The sequence below is a fragment of the Myotis davidii genome, unplaced genomic scaffold, assembly GCF_000327345.1.
Source record: "Myotis davidii unplaced genomic scaffold, ASM32734v1 scaffold115, whole genome shotgun sequence".
Lineage (NCBI taxonomy): Eukaryota > Metazoa > Chordata > Mammalia > Chiroptera > Vespertilionidae > Myotis > Myotis davidii.
In genome coordinates, this window is record NW_006291010.1 from 1,751,719 (window position 1) to 1,769,338 (window position 17,620).

A 17,620-nucleotide genomic window follows, 5' to 3' on the forward strand; every position below is an offset into this window, starting at 1 on the left:
AATTTCACTTCCTCTGAAAAAAAAATAAAAAATAAAAAATAAATAAATAAATAAATATATATATATATATGAATGTTTAGCATTCTGCCCAGGCAAATATGAAAGATAATTTAAAAATAATCATGAATAACAATAATAGCTAATATCTGGTGCTTAAAAAACCATTCTAACAACTTTATTTATTTATTAAATATATTTTTATTGATTTCAGTGAGGAAGGGAGAGGGAGAGAAACATCAGTGATGACAGAGAATCATTTATCAGCTGCTTCCTGCATGCCCCCTACTGGGGACTGAGCCTGCAACCTGGGCATGTACCCTGACCAAGAACAGAACTGAACTGTGACCTCCTGGTTCATGGGTTGATGCTTAACGACTGAGCAACACTGGCTGGGCTAAAAACTTTATGTTTATTACCTCATTTAATCTGCACAATAACCTTATGAGATAGAAACTACTATGATCCCCATTTTCCAGAAGAAGGGGGTAACCTGCTCAGTTATCATTCCAACCATGGTTGAAAAAAAACAAAACTGTCCCAAGTTAAGAATAATTACTAAAATTGTTGCTTTTTCAAAAAAATTGTAAGCTGCATAGATATTAAATTTTCTATGTTACTATTTATATATTCCAAATGATATAAGGGAATAAAAGCACTTTGAAAGTATGCTTAAATAAAAATGGATCATGAAATCCATAGAATAAGTAAAGATTTTAGTGAACTACACAGGTTACATCACCTTTATTTCAAACAGTAAGACTAACTCAAATCCATGCACAAATGTTCTCTATTTTATTGTGTGTGTTTTAAATTCGTCAGTGGCAACATCTATGTCAATTTGAGGAATACCGTACTACCAGGAAATTGCAAAATGTTGGCCTGGATCACTGTGATTCCTCCCTTTCAAACATTTGAAGACCACAATAAGATAGTCCTCACCAGCCTGTGATGGAGACTCTACCTATCCATCCATTCGATAGCACTGAAAATTACTGCCTGTGTGAAAGTGGAAAGATAGAACCAGCTGATAGTAAGGAATATCAGTGAATACAGATATCTGAGAATAATTAAAAAGAGCCGAGATTTATGAAAAATGAATTCTAGATGGAAACAAGTCCTTCTATTTTTCAGGTTAGTTTATTCCATGATTTGATGAGAGTTATTATAAATATCAGCCTTGCTTGCTTTTCTCCCTCATATACTACAAAAGGAATAAGTATGAAGTAAATTGTAGGAAGATTCAAAAGTCTATAATGTATTCAGGCAATATAGCCAGAGGGATAGGCTTAACAGGATCTCAGACTATATCCCTTGCCTAATATGGGAAAATATACTTGTGTTCCAATATTTAAAAAATTTTACAATTTCCTTTGAGTACCATTAGTGATACTTTTCAGGTAATCCAATTACAGTCACAAAGCAAGGTAATTATCCAATTACTATAAATTTCTTTCTGCCTATAAACGAAAATTCCAGAAAATCTGCAGTAACATAAATTCATTTTCAGTGTACAGAAAATACAAAACAGTTAGATTTTCTTATCTTTTGAAGTATTGTTTTGAATCTACAAAGGCAATAATATTAAACTGTCTTAAATATTTATATAATTTTACTGACTAAATGTTTTTTATTTTTAAGAAGAGAGAAAAATTGGAACAAAACTGATTTTCCCTTTTCTAAACTTTCCAGAGATTCACTTCTGTAGTAAGAGAATAAAAGCTGGAGAGAGCAGAAGGGTTAGAAATGTGGCATGTTGAAGAAAAGAGAGGGCAAGTGTTACTGCAGGAGCAAAGTCAGTGCCCCATTACAATTCACTTCAGGTTCTTCTTACCTGAAATGATTATGAGGACCAAGAGATAATCAAGAGAACAGAATACCTACAATGAAGCCTGAACCAACATTCGTATTACCTGGGTCAGAGGTCAATAAACTTTCTATAAAGGACAATATGGGTTTTGCAACTACTCATCTTTGCTGCAGTAACACAATAGTAGCTATAGGTAATATTTGAACAAATGAATGTGGCTGTATTGCAGAGAACTGTATTAAAGAACAATGAAATTTATATTTCACATAACATGAAATATTATTCTTCTTCTGATTTTTTTCAACCATTTTAAAAAAACGCCCACACACAGAATGTATCTTTTTTAGGCTCTAGCCAAGGGTCCTCAAATTACGGCCCGCAGGCCATATGCAAATACAAATATTGTATTTGTTCCTGTTTTGTTTTTTTAACTTCAAAATAAGATATGTGCAGTGTGCATAGGAATTTGTTCATAGTTTTTTTTTAAAACTATAGTCCAGCCCTCCAACGGTCTGAGGGACAGTGAACTGGCGCCCTGTTTAAAAAGTTTGAGGACCTCTGCTAGACAACTGGGCAACAGATCATACTAATGTTTTAGTAAAATATCTAGGATTCACAGTCACTTTGATATTGTGAAGAGGAGCATACATAAGATTTACTTTAACTTAAAAGAAGTAGTGACATAGTGAATAAGAATTTGAATGCTTAAGCTCAATAATTTTTTAATCCATCTCTACTAAGAATTAGTGAGGCTCAATTTAAGTACCGTATGGGAAAGAACACTTTTAAAAGACTTATTCAGTTTAGATCACAAGCAATTATGAGGAATGCCAGATACGATTTAGAATGCTTTGTGATTTAGGAAAGGTATAATTTAAATCTTTTGATAGAACTTTGATTTATTCCAATTTTTAAGATAGAAACAGCTTCACATATGAATCTGAATGATCATATGAAACACATCTGTACAAACCAATAAAAATTAAGAAGTTACGATGTGTTTTTCATTTGAGTGGTTCCTTATCAGTTGTTTTAATTGTTCCTCTTTTAAAAAAACCCACTTATTTATTATGTTTTACTGTAATTAATTACATAAATTAGTTTAATACCATCTGTAGTGAAAAAAACAACTTTCCCATTACTAACAAACTAACAGAAAATCCCCCCAATTGAGATATTTCCTTACCTAACAAAGGATGGTCAGAAGTCAGATCTTCCCCTCTCCCCACGGTTATAGCTGCTGGAGACAACGTGGGTGGTGGTGGGGTTCTGTCCATGCGAACACATTCATCTGACTCTTCTGGCATTTCCTCTTCACACATATCTTCCACTTGATAAACCTGCAACAACAAACCACACTGCCTTAAAAGGTTGCTAAAAATACTTTTAATAAGGTGTTCCTAATTTAATATTAACAAAATAAATTCCAAGTATTTTGAATTTTAAAACAAGTAAAATAACTATTAGCTTGAAAAGAAAACTTTAAAAATAAAGTTTTGGAAATGCTTGGCTAAATATTTTATAAATATATCACTAAAAGCAAGTTGTGAATCAGTATCTATGTTACAAATGAATAAGGTTTCCAAAAAGGTAACAGGCAAGTCAGGACATATTTTTAATTTTGAGAATTAAAAGAAATGTTTTGATTTTCTATAGTCTACTTTGGTAATTACTATTGTTTCTGTTAACTTCTAATTGTGATAAATCAAAATAAATACTATTTTTCACAAGCACACTAAGTAAGTCTCCAAATGACACAAAATATAACAGGAAGTGTATTGCCAAAGGACTACATCTCAGGCTCTTTACTATATTTATGTCAAAGATTAAATTATGAAAATATCTGAGAACCCACAAAAAGGTATGCATGCAATTACATCTGTCTTTAATCTTCTGATCTACTCAAGATTCTAATCATTTTTTTATAAACAAACTAGAGGCCCGGTGCACAAATTCGTGCACCATTGGGGGGGTCCCTTGGCTTGGCCTGCAGGATCAGGTCAAAACCGGCTCCCGACATCCCCTCAGGGGTCCCAGATTGCAAGAGGGCGCAGGCCAGGCCAAGGGACGCCACTGGTGCACGATGGGGGCAGGGGAGGGATGCGGGAGATTGGCCAGCTGTGGGGGAACCCCTCATCTCAGTCACAATCGGCTGGACCCCAGCAGCAAGCTCACCTACCAGTTGGAGCTTCTGCCCCCTGGTGGTCATAGCATGTCACAGCGACTGGTCAACCAGTCGACTGCCCCCTGGTCATCAGTGCATGTCACAGTGAGCAACTGAGTGGCCTTAGAATATCATTAGCATATTGCGCTTTGATTGGTTGAATGGCTGACTGGACACTTAGCATATAAGGCTTTTATTATATAGGATATCAGGTAAACAGAAAAATATCTGTCCTGAAATAACATACACACATATACCATACTAACCCATTTGGGACATTAATTTTGGTTATTTAGTATTATTCTATAATTACAGAGGAAAGTTATTTTTTTATATTTATTTTTTATTGATTTCAGAGAGGAAGGGAGAGGGAGAGATAGAAACATCAATGATGAGAGAGAATCAATGATCGGCTGCTTCCTGCACACCCCCTGGTGGGGATCAGGTCCGCAACCCAGGCATGTGCCCTTGACTGGAATCGAACCTGTGACCCTTCAGTCCGCAGGCTGATGCTCTATCCACTAAGCCAAACCAGCTAGAGGCAGAGGAAAGTTTTTAGGTTGTTAACTTCCTTGTTATTCAATGATAAAGATTATACTTAAACACAGATTCAAAAGCACTCAGAGAAGGAACCATATAACAAAATATATCTTATTCATTTCAATAACTTTAATACTGAATTTTCACTTCTAGAGATTGACACAGATGCTTTAATTTGTCAGCATTATTTATTTAACCATTGTAAAAGACTGTAGGTTTTTTTTTTAAAAAAAAGCCACAAAGCAGTTCATCTCCCTTTTTTATGTATAAAGCTTACTACTTACCTTTACAAAGGTTGTGAGTTTTTAAGATTATTTACCCAAACTGATTAAAATTTGTAATAAATGTTAAAACAAAACCTTTCAAAATTAACAAAAAAATTTAAGTGATATCTAATATTGTACTATTTTTAATCAAACTATCGATAAAGTTTGATTTTAAGTACATAAAATTAAATGTAAAAGTGATCAAAATGTCTGAAACCAGAATAAGCCAGATATCATAAAAAGGACTATAAAGTTTCATCCACAAAGGCATATTTAACAACAGATATAGTTTTCTGTGTTTCTTTTAAACTAACTTTCCAAGACTCTACTAAGAAATATTTTGCCTTAAATTTTTAAAAGTCCTATTGTTACTAATAAATTTATATCAAATATTATATTCAGGACTGTGATCTGAATCAGCTCAAGTAGGCAACATTTTTCAAGTATTTGCTCACAACTCTGCAAACAGAAACCTGTTTCACCAACAGATACCTTGCCTCATGTCTGGATCCTCAGAAGTGAAAGAAGTTGTTCAGTACAATACAGTGTGCAATAATGATAGTTGCTAATATCTGTACATGATACATTTTTTTAATGATAGTAATATCCAATACAGGGGAAGTCATAAAAAAAAAAAAAGTTCTGGGCTGAAAGGGAAGAAAACAACAAAACCATCTAGTGAGGGGTATCTGTTGCAGTAGTGATTACCTTAATTTGGTGGAGTGGGGATGTTGATTAAGAAGTAATTAGACAAGTATCAGTTTATCTACCAGTTCAATTTTATCTGTGTAGCATTCCTTTCTTAGGTATTACTTTTCCTCCAAAGGTCATTATCTTTTTTTAAAATGCTAAACTCTCTTTAATATTAATGCTATCACAAGTTTTTCAAACACCTACTACAATACCTTTTAAGGAATCAACGTTTGATCATGCATAGAACTCTGATTTTTAAAAAGTGAGAGTTGTAAATGATAAAAAGAGGCATACCACAAATAGCATTTTCTGAAATAATCCATCAAAGAATACTATAAAATACTTTTTCATTCCTTATAGGTCAGCCTAAATATGTATTCTTCCAAATTGCCCATGTAAAGGCAAAAATAAGTTAATGAATAAGAGAAGTAGATAAAAACACATCTGTCAGAAATCTGGCACCATCAGCATAAAAAAATACATAAAGGCAACAACTAAAATATTGAATAAAGCAAAGAAGTAGAGAGGTTTTGCTGATAAGATCATTAGGAAACTGCACATCATAATTTCTGTTTAGCTCATAACTATTCTAAAACTAGCAATGCCTGCCAAACTTACCTCAATAAAGTGCATTAGTGCCATCTGTCTCCCTTTCCTAACGAAACTATGGACTATTGATTAGCTCTAAATTGTCTATTCTCACCACATGAAAAAACTTTACAAATATATCTCTTTTAAAAAAATACTGACTTGACTGGCCAGCGTAGCTCAGTGGTTGAGCGTCAACCTATGAACCAGGAGGTCAGGGTTTGATTCCCGGTCAGGGCAAATGCCTGGGTTGCGGGCTCAATTCCATGTGTGGGGCATGCAGGAGGCAGCCAGCCCGTCAATAATTCTCTCTCATCACTGATGTTTCTATCTCTCCCTCTCCCTTCCTCTCTGAAATCAATAAAAAAATATTTTTAAAAAATTACTGACTTTACTTTGATAATTCACCCTTTCAAATTTGAAATATTTTAAGAAGTAAATATATCTCTGTACCTGTAAGTATTTGAAACAATCAGGAAATTACGAAAACAGGTGTAATTCATGAAGAAATATTTGAGGAAAAAAATATTTGACCAAAGATAATAAAAGAAACATACAGCAATTTAATAAATAGGCTATGGTACTCACAGAAAAGTACATGAAAGATAATATGGAAATATCGATAGTATGAGCATACCAGAGACAGCAGAGAAAGTCATCATTTTCACACACACACAAACACACACACACCCCCTTCCAAAAATGAGATAACATAAATTTAAAACAAAGTTTTTAAAAAGAAATCAGGAAATAACAAATTAAGAACGTAAGTATTTTTAGCTTTAAGTGTTATGTTTTCATATTTCTATCCCAAATATATTCCTCCAAAGTTTACCCTAACAAAAACAATTAGAAAAGTGTAAAGCATATAAGGAAATTTTATTTTCTACTTGTTAAAAACAAATTCACTGAACTATAAAGTAAAAATATAAATTTAAATTAAATTTGATTTCTTTGAAGATACTACACACTTCAAAACCTGTGTTTTTGTTACAATATCCATTGTAAACTCTCCAAAACTCCATTAAAAGAAAATATAGACATGATAATTGAAAGGCAAACTTATTTCTAGATGCCCATTGTTGTTTTTGTCAAGTTCTATCTATATATATGAAAGCCTAAGCAACCGAACAACCAAATGACTGGTCAACCAGTTACTATGACGTGCACTAACCATGAGGGGGCAGATGCTCAAGGCAGGAGCTGCCCCCTGGTGGTCAGTGTGCTCCCACAGCAGAAGTGCCGCTCAACTGACTGACGGGTGCCAGACACTGGGCTCATGGCTGGCAAGTGCAGCTGCAGCGGCACAAGCCTCTCCCACCTCTGTGGCAGCACGCTACCAAGTGGCAGTGGTGGCAAGCGCAGCAGGGGTGGGATGAGCATGAGCGGTGCAGTGCCCAGCCCCATTACTACATCCCTTGGGGGGTGTCAGACTGCTGGTTTCGGTCCGATCCCTGCCTGCAGGGATGGGACCAAAACCAGCAGTCCAACATCCCCTGAGGGGTCCCAGATTGCAAGAGGGAGCAAGCCAGGCTGAGGGACCCCACCAGTGCACGAATTCGTGCACCAGGTCTCTAGTTTTTAATAAAAGTGAACAGGAAATGGAATTCAATCTCTTTATGCCTAGTACGTCAGTCTTAATGACAATAAAGAATCTATAAATTAGCATCCTGAGGAACAAAATGTTTCCCATTAAGGAACAGAATTTGAAACTCCCTTCTTTTCTGAGCAAATGGTTATAGGTCTTTAAGTGATAAAGTCCCTTCAATGAGGTCTTTATGTAAAGATATAAACCTCCTTTTGGGAACACTGTATTTTTCAGTTACAAATTAATTATGAATTTAACCATTCTGCCTAAAAATTTTAAGACCTTATTCAATTTCTTCTGTAAATTATTTTATAAATATAAAAAAATCCTTTAGAAAATTTTTAAAGAAAAACACTTTTCAAGACAATTTTCCTTTCTAGACAACATGTACCATTTCCAGAGGTTTAGTCTGATAAATTTCACCGAATCTCAATTACTCAAAATTTTTACTCCTCCCAATGGATTTTTTTCATTCTCAGTATTCAATTCATCCAGAGATTTTTTTAGGGTTTTAAATGAGAAATATTTTAATTATATATTTTCCCTTAGTAGAAATTTAAAAATCAGAAGTTTAATAATTCTGATAGCCTACAGTTAATTTTTTTGTAAAGTTAAATTCTTTCCTAGAATAAATGTTTTTACAATTTTAATTACAATATATAATTTTACAAAAAATTGTATCATACAAGCATACTCCACCTTGAAACAAAAGCTCCTAAAGGCCCACGACTTCAGAATGCATACAACCAAAAAGGTTAGCTAGATAAGCCATACGTTTAATCACATACAAGCCAACAGAAGGGATCTATGAAGGATAATCACCTTAAGAGAAAAAACTTTGTGCAGATGACACTGGTTCAAATGTATTCCCTTGGGGAAAAAAAATCAACTCTGTAAAGATAGCAGATGGATTTGTTTAAATAGTAATAAAATTAACAAGGGACTTTAATAACCATCACAAATTATTAAGCATGCAACCATACTTCAATAAATTGCCTTTTTTTTTGCCCATATAGCATGTTGGTCAGAAATTGACAGATGTAAATTTCAAGCTTTTAAAACTCACAGGCATGTAGCTCTAGCAATAAATATAATGTAGGAGAAAATAGTTTTTACTTTCAGTTCAGCAAGAAAGTCAAATAGCTTCCAAGGGCTTACCACTGGTGGATCAACAGATGCTGGTGGTTGTACTTGTAGGTTTACCGCAACAGTCTGTGGAGGAGGAAGAGTCTGAAATGGCAACTGGACCAAAGCTTCTGCAGCTGGAAGCTCCTCTTCTGACACCAAAGCATTCTGTACCAAAACCTGGCCCTGGGATAGAATTTCAGGCTGCACTTGTAAAGATTGCATAGACTGTAAGGGTAGTGGTGGAATCTGAGCTGGAGGAGATGCTGACATCTGCGGAGGGGTTGCAATTGGGATTGGAGAGGACTGCAGGGTTGAATATTGCTGGTGTGATGCTGGAGACACAATCTGCTGACCTGGGGACACCAAGGCGGACTGCTGAACGGGGCCAATGTGTACAACAGGGGAAGCTGAAAGTGGAAGATGGGATGGAAGATTCAGCTGTGCTGTTGGCTGCACCTGATTAGCAGTGGACTGTTGCAAGTTTGGCCCTGGCTGGAGAGCTGATGACATAAGAGGGTGTGGCTGAATAAGTGCTTGTGGATGAATAATTATGGTAGGAGACTGACTTGGTGAATGAGGTGGTGGAGGAGACACCACTACTGACTGCTGTGCTGACTGTGACTGGCTAGGAGACATTGTTAAAGGAGGGGGATGACTCTGAATTGGTGAACAATGCTGTGACTGGGCATTACTGGGAGCTGGAGGAAGGCCATGGTTTTGGAGTGGTATACAGTGCTGGGATGGTGGTGGATCTTGAGTTGGATTTTGGAGTGTAATTGGCTGCATTTGCTGCTGCTGCTGCTGTAATATCAGCTGATGATGGGAAACCTTGGGAGGTGGTGAATGAAGAGGAATCTGTTGATGCTTTATTAGAGGATGAGGCTGAATTGGAGGATATGAAGCTGTGAGAGAGAAAAAAAATGACAATTAGTATTTATTTTTAAAATATCATTGAAATTTTAAATAAATTTAAAGGAGGGAAATTTTTACATCAGAAAGTTATTAAAAGTCTTCTAGACAAGAGTGACTTCAAAATGATATGACAACTTTTCCTTGGAAAACTATAGATTTCATAAAATAAACTGCACTGTGGTAAAACTGCCTAAAACAATTAATTTATAAATTTGAATCTATACATGATTTATTCTTATTAAATTGTTATACGTCCCCAGAAAATGTGTTAACTTTAACAACATTATCCACTTAAATTCCTTCTTTGGGGAGAAGTGGAGTATCACTGAATAAGTATAATATATATATATAAAGATAACCTCAAAATCATAAAAATGAAATATTAAAATCCATAAAATACAAGCCTCTTTCTTTCTAATCAGTGTCTAAATATTCTTCCAACTAATCACCAATGTAATCACTTTTAAGCTTCCCAAATAAGTTACCAGATTGAGCCAAGATGAAAGAGTTGGTATTATTTGACCAAGGAAGAGAAAATGTTTTGCAGGAAAAGATAATTCAATTAAGCAAAACAGATGTGTAACTCCTAGAGCACAAATAATCACTGTAACAAAGAAATGAAATTCCAGGGGCCCTTCCAAATCTAGGAGAGCACTAGTTTTGCTTGTAGAGAAAATGAGGCAATAAAAAAATTCATACTGTCTAAATAAAAGATCTTGTTTTACTTCTCTGTCCCCCCCCCAAAAAAACCCCAAGCAAACAAACAAACAAAACCCTACAGTAATCTACAGTACTAGTTTTCTCCACAGAGCCACTCACAACAGCGATAATATAAAGAATTAACAAAGTTAAATATCCCCATCATTATGCCTCTTTTGCATAGTGTTTATGTTTACACAGAGAGGATGCTGGTGAAATCCTCTCTATCTAAGTAAGAATGGAAACTGGGTTCACTATCCTATATAATAAAAGAGAAAAATGGTAATTGGCGTACGATGATACCCTTTTCATTGGCTAATAAGGGCTATATGCAAATTAACTGCCAACTCAGATGGCAGTTAACTGACAACAAAATGGCAGTTAATTTGCATATGTAGGCACAATGCAGGGAGGCAGAAGGGAAAGCAGGAAGAAGGCCCCTGCCACTGACAGTGATCGGAAACCCAGGGGGGCGCTAAGAGCCCCCAGGGCAGCCTTTGCCCTGCCCCCCAGCCATGATCGGAGAATCAGGCGCCTTTGCCGCCCTGGCCAGTGATAGCAGGAAGTAGGGGTGGAGCCAGCGATAGGAGCTGGGCAGGATCAAAGCTGGCAGTCCCGGGAGCTAGGGGTCCCTTGCCTGGGCCTAAAGCGGAGCCCACGATCGCGGGGCCGCTGCCGCTGCGGGTCCCCGCTGCCTGGGCAGGACGCCTCTGCCAGAGGCGTTAGGCCTGGGCAGGGGCAGAGCGGGAGATCGTGGGGAGCTGGGGGTCCCCTGCCCAGGCCGGATGCCTTGGCCAGAGGCATTAGGCCTGGGCAGGGGCGGAGCCTGTAACCGCGGGGAGCTGGGGGTGCCCTGCCCAGGCCTTACACCTCTGCCAGAGGCCTCAGGCTTGGGCAAAGGACTGATCCGGTGATCAGCGATCGGATGGTGATGAGGGTCAACTCCTCTGGCCGAGGCATCAGGCCTGGGTCCGGGGTGGAGTCAGCAATCGGAGCGGGCTGGGGGTCCCCTACCCAGGCCTGATGCCTGGGCCAGAGGCATCAGGCCTGGGTGGGGGGCGGAGCCAGGCATTGGGGGGATATGATGGTCCCCTTGCCCAGGCCTGAAGCCTGGGTCAGAGGCGTCAGGCTTGGGCGGGGGGGTGGAGCAAGTGATCAGAGGGAGATGGGGATCCCCTGCCCAGGCATGATTCCTGGGCCAGAGGCATCAGGCCTGGGCCAGGGGCAGAGCCAGCCATTAGAGGGGTCTGGGGGTCCTCTGCCCAGGCCTGATGCCTCTGGCAGAGGCGTCAGGCCTGGGCAAGGGGCCGATCCTGCGATTGGAGATTGATGGGGGTCAATGCCTGAGGGCTCCCAGTATGTGAGAGGGGGCAGGCTGGGCTGAGGGACACTCCCCCTCAACCCCCACCCAGTGCACAAATTTTGTGCACCGGGCCCCTAGTATATAAATATATGATCATTATGTTTCACAGCTGAAACAATACTGTATGCTAACTGTAATTGAAAATAAGTGTAAAAAAAGAAACTGGGTTCACTAGAAGATAAACTGAAAAGGTGGCTTAATATTAATATCATGTAAACATTAAAACAGATCTAAAGAAAGGGCAAAATTTTTGTCTTAATTTCAAAGATAAAGATCTTGCATCTATTTTTATACTCAACCACATTTGTGACAAAGGCCTTATAAAAATTTCTAACAACTTTTCTTTTTAAACATTTCTGCATTTGGGAGGTTTTTTAAATTTTTCATGATCCTTTAAGGAAATTAACATTTGGTTAACATCTCAAAAAGGTATTTAGAAGGTTCAACAAATGTCCATGAATTTTTTAAATGGAAATTAAATTTCACCTAACAAAATAATTTTCATCTAACTAGACTGGCATTTCAAACTAAGACTGAAAATTGTCAGCACTTTATAAATGTGTTGATAAAGACTCTGAGTATTCAATAAGATTTTGGATATCTATAGAGTGCCTTTCTTCCAAGGGGCTCAAGGTACTTACACATAGCTCATTGTACTAAAAATAAGTGCCTATGAAGTAGATAGGTATTATTCCCCTTTTACAGATAATAAAATTAAGTGTTTGCAAGTATAACAGCAAAGGCCCATTTTAATTCAATTTTAAGTTATAATTAAAATTTAGCATATTCTTTAATGGTTATTATGTTCACAAGAATAAAAATTCCTTCTGTGCTATAGAAATATTTTTTTTTATATTCTAGAGTTGATAATCCAACAGATTAATAGTCTATCCTTTCACCTAGGTTAAATTTTTCTTTGATCAGAAATCAAAGTGAATCTATTATACTGTCTATAAGTGCAACTGACAAGCACATCTATTACAGAATAATTATAAGGATATCTGAAATAATACTTCTGTGCAAGAAAAGCACTAGTGCTCTGGAAAATCATATAATGCTTGTTTTTTTTTCTGGTTTTATTTATTTATTTTTTAAAATATATTTTTATTGATTTTTTACAGAGAGGAAGGGAGAGAGATACAGAGTTAGAAACATCGATGAGAGAGAAACATCGATCAGCTGCCTCCTGCACACTCCCCACTGGGGATGTGCCTGCAACCCAGGTACATGCCCTTAACCGGAATCGAACCTGGGACCCTTCAGTCCGCAGGCCGACGCTCTATCCAGTGAGCCAAACTGGTTTCGGCTTTTTTCTGGTTTTAATAAACACTTTATTGTCAGGGTGGCATTATACTTGGAGAGTTTGTGATTGGTATCATCTCTCACTTACGTAGTAGAACTCTAATTACTATAAATAATATATTACTGTAAATTACTAAATACATTATTTTATTCAATAGTTACAACCACACCGCCCTGCCCCAAATAGTTACAACCACCCCATGAGGTAGGCAGGGTACTATACTAATCCAATATATTACAGATGAAGAAACTCTGAGCATTAAGTAACTTGCCTGAAATCACCAAGAACCCATATTTCTAACTAAGTCTGGGTTCCTATTATGGACTGAACGTTTGTGTCCCACAAAATTCATGTGTTGAAGCCCTAAATCCTAACATGACAATTTGGTGATGGGGCCACTAAGGAAGCAATTAAGGTTAAATGAGGTCAGAAAAGTGGGACCCTGACCTAGGACAATTAGTGCCCTTGTAAGAAGAGACCCCAGAGGGCTCACTATCCTCTCTACTAGCGCTGAGATAAAAGGCCATGTGAGAATGCAGCTAGAAGGCAGTCATCTGCAAGCCAGGAAGAGCTCTCACCAAAAACTAAATACTGCCAGATCTTGATCTTGGGCTTTCAAGCCTCCAGAACTGTTATTTAAAACACTCAGCCTATGGTATGTTTTTTTATGGCAGCCTAAACAGACTAACACAGGCTTTTCATTACACACTGAATTAATGTCTGCAAAAAAAGGGTATATGGGGGGAGGGGGTGACAGGGGGATGGGTGGGGGTGAGGTCAATGGGGGTAAAAGGAGACATATGTAATACTATAGGTAATATCTTAAACAAATAAACAAAGGGTATATGTTTTTCCAACTAGACTAATTTCATAAAAGCTTTAAAAACTGCTATAAAAAACTTGAGCTCTAATATAGTTAAGGTTAATTTCCAGACATTTGCCTTATTTTATATAATAAAAATAGAATTATTAACTATCAAGAGGGAACTCCCCCTTCAAGTATGAAGAAAACCAAATTTTAGCACCCTAAAAATACATACAAGGAAGCAATAACCTTGTCCATTATAATAATTATTAAACTATACTACACTGGAACACAGATTCTTTTAGTATTTGAAAGTTATCTATAGGAACAAGCATTTTACTAATTGAGGAAAAGGACAAATTACCAATCCAAGAATCTCCCAAAATAAAGCTTAGGTTCAGAGACTAACTTCCCACCAGCAAGAGCAGAAAAACTAAAAGGCTGGAAAATACAGTTTTCGTCAGAAGATATAAATTGCTTTGAATAACCACAGTGTAAGGATTGAATAAATTTTAACAAATTTATAATTTGGTAGTTGCAAAAGTTTATATGAGTTAGGATGCTCCATTTGGTTTTGTTTCTAATCGACAACACCGTAGAATACTAGGTTAATACACATAGCATCTGAATTTGGAATTGCAATTCTCCCGAGACCTTGATGGTTTTAGCTTACTAGTCTCCTCCACACATACATAAAATATTGGCCATCAGAGGAAGACAACTACAGGGATATTATTGCACTACAATGAAAGGGAGAAGAATAAGTGTCAATTTAGAAATAGGTACTGGGAGTTCAGGGAGACTGAAAATTTAAAGTAGAGCTCCCTGCTGGAACTAACCCTGAAAAAGTTCCTAGCTTTCTCTGAAGGTAACAGTCTCTTTGGGAGAGAATTTACCTACCTTCCAGTATAATCTATCAAAACTATGGGAATCCCTAGAAATTGTCCCAAGCAGTCATTCCAAGTACAGTGGGTCACTACTGCTGCTCCTCACTGACTTATCAACACTGGCCAGAGAGGCTGGTTTGAGGCTGAGAATCTCTGAACAATCCTATATAATAAAAGGCTAATATGCAAATCAACTGAACGGTGGAATGACTGGTTGCTATGACACGCACTAACCACCAGGGGGCAGCTGCTTAATGCAGAAGCTGCCCCCTGGTGGTCAGTGTGCTCCCACGGGAGGAGCGCTGCTCAGACAGAAGCCGGGTTCACAGCTGGTGAGCACAACGGTGGCAGGAGCCTCTCCCGCCTCCATGACAGTGCTAAGGACCCCTCGGGAGATGTCTGCCTGCTGGCTTAGGGAGCAGGCCGGGCTGAGGGACCCCCGCCCCCAACTCAGTGCACTAATGTCATGCACCAGTCCTCTAGTACTATATAAAAATCCTGTTATCAATCCATAAAGAGAGCAGAACCTGTCGCACAGATGTTTATAAAAAAGAATTCACATCTAACTATCATCTGAGTTCTATGAATAAACTTATTAATTTATACGTTATAACAAAGCCTGTACTTATCTAAAGATTTAGATTTAAGAATTCTAAGCAGTGATACCTAACTAATACAAATGGAAAAAACTGTGCTATAACGTCCACAGTTAAAATGGGAAAAGTATCAACTATTAATCCAACAAATATTTATTGTCCACCTATTGCAGAGAAATATATATAATAGGATGAAAAGGTGAATGTGCAAAAAGGATTAAAAAAATCAATAAATGTAAAATGCCTGACACACAAGTGCTCAATATTATCCTACCCTCAAAGAGTTTACCACCTAATAGCAAAGCTAAGATCAATACTTATATAAAAAACTATAAAAGAAAAAGTGCCATTAAAAAGCATAAAAATGCTATACAAATTCAAAGTAATGAGAGATTTCTAACAAAAGAAATCAAATAATTCCAACAGTTTGAGATTAGGTGATTTAGAGAACATGGCACAGAGGAAACTTAAAAAAAGAAATAGATTTAGGAGGAGTAAATGCAGACTTCAGTAATGCAAAATAAATCTTTAGAAAGTAATGCAGTTATAAAAGGAAAGAAAGTTGCTTCCCTGATGAGGTTGGATGAAAGGAAAATTTTTAAAAAAATAAAACATGTGTGACCCATTTCATATCTCTCTCTCTCTCTCTCTCTCTCTCTCTCTCTCTCTCACACACACACACACACACACACACACACACACACTTTCAATAAACAATAATTATAATTACACGGCTATAAAAACATATGCATATATATTAAGGTTAGAGAGACCTAAGTATGCTGGAGAAGCAAAGGAAAAATATCCAGCATGAGGGAGACAAAAGATGCAATAATAACTATGACAGGAGCCAGTAAAAACGATGCAATCAATGACACAAGCAAATAGTGCTAACTTTGAAGGGAAAGCAGATAATTCCTTATCTTATCTGAAGTGAAGAAAGTTCAACATTGACAAATTCTGAGATGAATAGAAGAGATGGCAAGAAAACTCACTCGAGATAGCCCCAACATTTTCAGCCTGAGAACTGTAAAGCAAGATTATCTGTAGATAGAAGGAATGCACATGGGATTCAAAGTTTGATAAGAATGAAAATAACTTAGTTGACTCCCTGACATCTTCCTCTTAAAGATGAAATCCAAGATGGAAAAAAGCAACGTGGTAAAGAAAATAATTGTGCATAATCTTATTTTTGGAAAGTGATAAATTCCTCCCACTAATGACAATTTTAAACAAAAAAAATTTTTTAAAGGCTTTTAATTTTGTTCTACTAAAGCGTATTAAATGAACTACACACAAATCTTGTTTTTAAAGCTAAAAGGTTTTATTGCTATAGTAGGAAACTAGCACATAATGAAGATGTTAATCGAAATGTCAACTGACCCCCCAAAATCCATTTTATTATTATAATTTGTTTTAGCTATTAGGCTCTTTTGATTTCTCTTTCTTCAAGCTACAATATTGAAATGTTTTTTTTACTCATGAAATTCACATTTTAAAATGGTTTAAAATTATCATTCTTTTTCAAGTAATAGACATCTTTTGTTTTTCTCTGCCTGCTAAGAAAATGAATAATGCAACTATTTTCAACAAAGGTGTTATCCCACCTGGTGCTATTAACTGGTGAATACTTGATGTCCGGGTGACAGCTGTGCTTCGTGATTCCAGACTTGGACTTTCTCCTTTTCTAACACTTTCTGGAGAAGGATCTCGTTGGCTGATTTTAGAACTGGTCACTGTTGTTTTGTTATGACAAATTGTCAATGACTGAGTTTGACTAGTGCTTTTTGGTGGACCATTCTGTGAGCTAGATAACACACCCAACTTCTGGCTGCGTAATGTTAAATTCTGAACCTAAAGAACCACATAACAAAAAATAGGGATGAAATAGATGGTATTAATTCATGTGGTAATCATTACTGTACAATAATAACGACAATACATTTATATTATGCTTTTCATAAAGCTCCAAGCACTTGAAACAACTGATTAATCCTGTAAGAAAGGGGAGTTATTATTCTAAGTAATCAAATCTTAAGTACTAAGTGAATTTTTAAAAAAGACACTAAGGGAAAGAATCATTAAGAACTCAATAAAAATGGAAACTATACATATATATATATATGAACTTTGAACTATGAATAAATTACCCTGCAACATACTGCATTTTAAAATTATTGCCAGCTTTGAGACAGCCAAAGAGAAGGGGAAAGAGGAAGGTCATTCCAAGTAAAGGGGAATACTTGAGCAAAGATGCAGTGGTGGGGGAGCCCAAGGTGTG

At 36.9% G+C, this 17,620-nt stretch overlaps 1 protein-coding gene across 6 annotated transcripts in view; it reads right to left on the bottom strand.

The window, feature by feature from the left end:
• The window catches only part of PHC3 (polyhomeotic homolog 3), a 75,257-nt gene that overhangs the window by 26,255 nt on the left and 31,382 nt on the right, over window positions 1-17,620 (bottom strand). For 4 of the 6 annotated variants that reach the window (XR_001513900.1, XM_015564169.1, XM_015564167.1 and 1 more), the window contains 4 exons: window positions 16,947-17,193; window positions 8,805-9,676; window positions 8,469-8,516; window positions 2,994-3,147 (listed from right to left, as the gene is read on the bottom strand). Coding sequence is in view for 5 of the 6 variants with exons in the window: in XM_015564169.1 (XP_015419655.1) it covers window positions 2,994-3,147; window positions 8,469-8,516; window positions 8,805-9,676; window positions 16,947-17,193 (1,321 nt within the window). In the remaining variant the exon portion in view is untranslated. The remainder of the gene's footprint in view (window positions 1-2,993; window positions 3,148-8,468; window positions 8,517-8,804; window positions 9,677-16,946; window positions 17,194-17,620) is intronic. The other 2 variants (XM_015564170.1, XM_015564168.1) reach the window with 1 other exon arrangement.